Source organism: Rhipicephalus microplus, chromosome 9 (assembly GCF_043290135.1).
Source record: "Rhipicephalus microplus isolate Deutch F79 chromosome 9, USDA_Rmic, whole genome shotgun sequence".
Lineage (NCBI taxonomy): Eukaryota > Metazoa > Arthropoda > Arachnida > Ixodida > Ixodidae > Rhipicephalus > Rhipicephalus microplus.
In genome coordinates, this window is record NC_134708.1 from 44,357,049 (window position 1) to 44,363,820 (window position 6,772).

Sequence of the window (6,772 nt, forward strand, 5' to 3'; positions counted from 1 at the left end):
GCCAAGCTGACAGATTGCCTTCTCTATTCTCATACCAAGTACGAGCATCATCGTAAAGGTATAAATAGGCGCTTGAAAGCTTTTCCTGTTCCGACCACTGATTTACCTTGGCAACATGCTCGTAGTGGTCAAGCCAGTCGTGAACGTCTTCGTGGGCACCGCCACTAAAGCGATCAGGAACGAGGGGTTGAAAGAGGGTTACCTGAGATGGGTGCGTCGGAAAGCTGCCTTGGGGCACCTGTTGTGGGCTTGCGTTGGCCATTAGTTGAGGTGTGCGGTGCCTAGCAGGTTCCAGCGAGTGAGTCAGCTCTGGCACGAGGCCTCGCAATTGTCGACTGGAGCGATGCACCGGTGTTTCTACAGGTGACAAAGCGTCTGGACTCAATGAGCGGCTCCCAGCGGGCGTGTGGAGCATCAGACAGGGTTGCAGCCCAGCACCTCCACCAGTGTCGTGGTACTTCGCGAATAAAACACAGATACACCTTGGGATGACGAAATCAGCGTGTCCTCAACAGCTGAGCCACAAGATCGTCTTCTTCGGCCTCGAGAGAAGCTAGAGGCCCACTACTTCGTGCCCACTAAATAAATGCCCCATCATCGTTATCGTCCACATGTAGACACGCGTCAATATTTTGTCCTGGAGCTTCAGCGCAGCGTCCAAAATCTCGTCTGCTAAGAAATGCTGTTCTGTTGTTTAGCAACTGTAGTCAATTTAATTTGGTTTAGTTTTGCAACATACTGTGATCACTATAGGGCGACTTTCGCTTGAAGCAATGAAAACTGAGAACTCCCGGTTTGAATTGACCATCGTGGAAACCAACATGATCGAATTATCGGGAGTTTCTCCCATAGAAATACACAACTGTGCCTGGACTAGGGCGTCAAGTTTAAATTAACTGTAAGTTTGAATTAACCAAGTTCGAATTGACAAGCTTTTACTGTATATTTTTTTGTCAAGAACGCTGATGAAGTGCAAACAGCATGTCTTGATATATTGTGGTTGGAGGAAATACCATATTATTCTCTTATTGACATTGTTGTGTCAACAGGTTTGATAACTGCGCATCCGCAAAAATGAGGCAGTTTTATTGACTAACTCAAGCACTCCTCTGCCGAAATTACAGAGTGTAGTTGACACATCACTAGGTCTGCTCTCTCCATTATATAGTAGTGATGGCCACGTTCACTCATATAATTTGTGCTGTTCTACATCACATTGAAGGAACACGCGACTAAATTTCCATTTGTTCCTCGATTACTACACATAACATCCCCTATGCTTTACTTTGTATTGTGTCTAAAGAAGAAACAAGTCCCGTGTACCATTTTTTTCTTTCAATTAGATTTGAGACATTTATTTAGTTTCGGTATTAAGGAAATAGTTCTGTTGTAACGACAGGGAGAACTTCAGGTGATGACATGTAATTTCATGTGTGAAAGACTAGCTTATGCAATAGGTAGAAGTATATATAAGTGAATGTGTATGTGTGTGTTCTGGCTTTAACAGTTATACCTGTGCTGTTGCAGATGGGTCCTTTGGTCCTACGAAGCATCCAAAAAGCTGTATGCTTTGGAAATCGCCAAATTGAATATTTCCAGTTTCTTTTTTTTAAATGAATCTCCTCTTTTTGGTGTTAGTATTATTTGTCATGAACTCAAGATCGTGACGATGATATGGCAGTATTTACTGGTTGCAGCCTCGGCAGATTGGTGATCTTCAGTTTCGGAAAATTATATTTTCCCTTCTTGCTGTTTTGGTCTCTTGAAAATTTTAAGAGAATAGATTTATTTATAATCAACAGAAATTGGCTTGTTGTTTCAATAATAATGTATCTTTTTGAAAGTGAAAATGTTTGTGGAGGTAAAGTTTAAAAAAACAATCTTGTTTATTTGTTACTGTAACACTATTTAGTGGCACATTGATTTCACACATACGTTACTAATTACTTTGAATTATGTTTTTTGTGGAGATCCTGATTGCTTTGTGCGAACCTTGCCCTCTGAAGTGCTGTGCTTTTTTGGTGTGCTTTCAAATTTACACAATATTGAAATTACTGTGCACAAACCATTTATTTTTATCATGCTATTTACCAATCAACACTATCATTTGTGAATTGTCCTTAATTGTAACATTCCGAAACATGTTACCATTTCTCACTGTTACCTTTTCCATCATAATGTAAACCAATTTTTTCGTAGTTTTTTCGTACCACAAGATGAACTTGATATGCCATAACATGAATACTGTGATGCCTAAAATGCATGTGTTACTCTAATTTAATCGGCACATTTTTTAGTTAAATGTACATTAATAATTTAGGCATCTGAATACGGCTTTCCAAGTTTGGTTGATACATATAGCTGTGATTTCCGTTCAGAGTAGTGAGGTTTGTGTTGCAATAAAATAGAGTGGCTGCAGATTTATATTAATTTAAGTGGCTTATTTATTAGCTGGTTGAAAAGTAAAAAGTTACCATTAGTGTTAACATAATAGCATTAAATAGCTTGTTTTATCTAAATTTTAATGTCTGCACTCGCATCATTGTTAGCCAAAAATTGTAATGAATGCATGACAAATATTAGCAATCATTATTGCATCCATTGAAAATCAACAATAGAATGAAAATCATAGATCTGAGCCACAATCGAACCCAGGCCTTCTGTGGGACAAGCAGACGTTCTACCACAAAGCCATGCCAGAGCTTAAAAAAAGTCTAAAAAAAGAATCCTATACTTTTGTTATATGGCATGTGTAATATTGTGTGGAAAATGTGTATAATTGTTGGAAGTATTGCAGCATGTGAATTGCACAGTGAGTAGGCAGTTCAAGTGCACACAAATTACAAGGGTGCAACCATTATGCTCAATATTAATTGATCATTATGATCAGTAACACCTTCAACAAGGAGTACTATGACATAAGTCGTGGCGTGGTTGACGGGACAACTGAAGCGAAGCTAGGATATCAAATGAGGAAGTGAAGTTAAAATTGATTTTTCTTTTTTTTATTGCTAATGCTTTTTTCTTGGTTTGTATTTTGCAATTTGTTTCATATTAAGTCACCTCGTTTGTTCAAATTTGAAGTGACGCTTTTGCTGTCTTCCATTGCACTGATTCTTCTGTGCAAGGAAACTGTGCCGTTTTGTTAATAGTCTATGCTTATTGCAGCAGCTCAGATGATGGAAAACTTTCGAAGCTCAATAGCTTCCAAATCAAATTTGTATGAGGTGGTGGCAGGTGTTATCATGCATGTGTCGAGGTATTTATGTGCAGTGATGTGAAAACTTCTGAGAAGCATAGGTCGGTGCACTGTTACTATTTCAGAAACATTATAGGTAGGCTCATTGTAACATCTGTGGGTAGGCCAAGAGTATCAGAATTTAAATGGACGATATTTCTTAATGGCCTTTGGCTTTTGCCATATAGTTAAATAGCAGGGGTGGAACAGCTGCGCCATTGTGCGTTAAACTTCTTTACCTGCGCCATCCTGTGCCGAATTACCCCTGCTATGCCAAACTTGCTTTCTCAGTTTTGTACTGCACCACAGCGCCAGAATTCCACTGCAAGATGCGAAAACCATCAAACGTTGTGCCCAAAAACGTGGATAAAACGTAGTCTTTTTTGTTTCATTGAAACGATTGTAGTTTCGGTATAAAGCTGCGATCGCTCTAGCAGCAGTCGTGAACCTCCATTCTAAAGTCACATTCAAAGCAGGCATCAGCGGGAATGGCTTGTGAACCCTCTGCACGCTTTACGTGCTACACTCTCAATGCGAAGGGACTGTACGAAGAGCATCCTTGGCTCGGTTGTTTTGTAGAGTTACGTGATATCGGATTTGATAGAGTTGACTTCCAGCCCTACTTGCTGTCGCATTCATTGTATCACCCTTTCAGTAAAACTTGTTTTTATAACTTCATCGCAGCGTTTGAGGGAAAAATAATGTCAGCGACATTGCTCAAAAGAAGCTGGGGTGGTGTCCAGTTCCCAGAATAGACTAGCCAAGAGAGGTGCATATGACTGCTCAAGTACACGTATACGCATATTTTAATTCATTTGGTTGCGGTGCTGGACCCCTGAAATAGTCATATGAAGTCATATAGTCCCTTTTCGCATAGTCTGTGACACTTGGTAAGCATTGCCTTCCCATTTTTTTCCATGACGTTGCAGATTCCTCATCGTTGGAGACATCTCCGAACCATTCCCCGTCATGGGTGTCAGTGCCAGTGAAACTGCATTCCTGCCCTGAGTGCAGCTATATGACCAAAAAAAAGGCACATATCACGAGGCATCTTCGCACCCACACAGGCGAGCAGCCATTCCGGTGCCACTTGTGTCCAGCTGCATTTCCTGAGAACTGCAAGCTGGTGACTCATTTGCGCACCCACACTGGAGAACGTCCCTATTCTTGTATTCACTGCAATGCATCCTTTTCAGTCAGCGGGGTCCTCAAGGCTCACATGCGCACCCACACTGGAGAACGTCCCTATTCCTGTATTCACTGCAATGCCTCCTTTACGTTCAGAGAAGCCCTCAAGACCCACTTGCGCACGCACACAGGAGAACGTCCCTATTCCTGTCCACAATGCAATGCAACCTTTTCGTTTAAAACGGCCTTTAAGGACCACATGCGCACTCATACGGGGGAGCGTCCCTTTTCGTGTGACCAATGCCACGCGTCGTTTTCGCAGAGGTCGCATCTTGTTAGGCACATGCGCACCCACTCAGGACAGCATGGTTTTTCTTGTGACCAATGCAGTGCATTCTTTCGTGGTAAAGCCACGCTAGCTCGGCACATGGCAGTCCATTCCAAAGAGCGACCGTTTTCCTGTGTCTTGTGCCCTGAATCCTTTACCCGGAAAAAGGAACTCGGAGATCACATGCTTCATTGCCATGAAAAGATGATGACTTAATTGTGAGTGGCATGTATTTTTTTTTGTGTGTGTGGGGACAGTGGAGGTTTAATAGTCTACGGCTTGATAAGGCAATGTAATGTCCTTGGAAATGAAATGGGTTTTAGATGCCAGAAAAATAGAGTTTCTTGCAAAATGTTGTTTTTCCACATTTCTGATATTCATTGCAGCACATCCTTTTCAAGGTAACAGCGCTACTATAAAAGTAAGGGACCTACAGGCTTTCTTCTAAGAGGGATGGGTGGAATTGGATGGCAGGGTTTGTTCAGGTAATAGTGTAACCGTTAGTTGAGGGTAGGAAACTGGCATCAATCTTCAAGTCACTCTGTCGAATGGCACCAATTTCTTGGAGCAATCGAATGTTGAAAAGAGATTTATAAGCAGAGTCCGCTAATGTCAGGGTCTGCCCATAAGACCGGAATGAGCCAGACTTCGGGGAGAAGTTCTGTAGATGAGCTGGAGGTGCAAAAAGCAACAGTGTTTGTTTACATGAATAATGGTTACGTATCCTTATGTTACTGATGTTAATAAGTTTACACAGATTCAACAAAAGAGCATCTCTTTTTTCTGTTTCTATTGCAATCCATCCTGTTTGAGGGAAGAGCCCCAAAGATTACATGCACACACCCATATTGGGTAACACCCCTTTATCTGTGGCAACTGCAGTCCGTACTTTTCACTCTGAGAGCATTCAATTTGCGACAGGTCCCACCGTCGTGCAAACAAGGTGTCCTAAAAATCAGGGGAATGCAGCCGTTTTTTCGTGAGCTTTAGTTGATTGAAGTTCTGTTGTTGCTGTTGATTTCCACTTGCTGGGAAGGTTTTGGAATTCCTCGCTGTTTGAGTTTTCTTTAGTATGTTGCTTTCAGTGGCTTCTGTCGTGGTTACTTTCAACACGAGCGAAGAAGTTGAATGTTAGGCTCGCATTGAATGTGGACCGCAGAGTTTTGTTTAGTATTGCTCAGTACATCTAGCATACATAAATTTAGTTACTTTTTCTGTGAAATAACCAATGACCATTTGTTAGTCTGCTGTATGTAACCAGACTCTCCTTTATAATTCTTTGTATAAGTTTATCGTACAAATAAACATAATTGAAATTTGTATCTGTGTTTTTGCTTGAACTAGGCCTGTTAGGATGATCGAGTGTGATTACAGGAGTGTAAATTGGCATACACAAGAATGCTATAGAGTGTTGACAGAATCAAGCTTCCTGTGTTCTTTTGTTATCTCTTTATATTTACAGAGATAAAAAGACATTTTCAAAGTTATTATGAAATGCCTAGAGACATGAAGACAAAGAAATGTACTCCTGCAAACGTAAGTAGGTATAAAGCATGCGTATCGAGAAGTGATAATGAAATTTAACAGCAAAAAAGTTATGCGAACAAAAAAACGCCAGGCCTGCACGGAAGGCACAGCTCAGTCACAGCGAAAGCCAGAAGAGCTGCCTTGCAGAGCCTTCTTAAAACACTCATTGGGTAACTACTGCAAGCACACTTGCTTGATACCCACTAGGGCATTAATAATTATCTTTTGGGTAGTTGGCCAGCATTCGCTATGCTATTTTTCGTCATTCTTGTGAGAGGTGTGGTATCCGCTAAACACTTGCAAAGAATTTTGTGCCAATTGTTCATGCAGTGGCTGACGACGGTGAGGAATTATGCTTGAAGTGAGTATGCACCACAGTTTATAGCTGAACAAAAGCAAGCCTTTGTAATGGGTCGGAACATTGGACGACCCACTCGTTACGCTATTTGCATTGTGCTATGACTGGTTGTTATTTCACTGTTTTAATATGCTTTATAAGTAATATAAACGCGATTGCTTTCCCAACATCAAACCTGCCTAAGACAAGTTTG

The 6,772-nt window shown here is 41.2% G+C and overlaps 1 protein-coding gene across 2 annotated transcripts in view; it reads left to right on the forward strand.

Moving 5' to 3' along the window:
- The window catches only part of LOC119185255 (uncharacterized), a 49,768-nt gene extending 43,752 nt beyond the window's left edge, over positions 1-6,016 (forward strand). Inside the window, exon 3 of one of the 2 annotated variants that reach the window (XM_075874394.1) lies at positions 4,168-4,300. Coding sequence is in view for 1 of the 2 variants with exons in the window: in XM_075874393.1 (XP_075730508.1) it covers positions 4,168-4,910 (743 nt within the window). In the remaining variant the exon portion in view is untranslated. Of the gene's footprint in view, positions 1-4,167 lie in introns of both variants that reach the window. The other variant, XM_075874393.1, reaches the window with a different exon arrangement.
- The last annotated feature ends 756 nt before the right edge of the window (positions 6,017-6,772 follow it).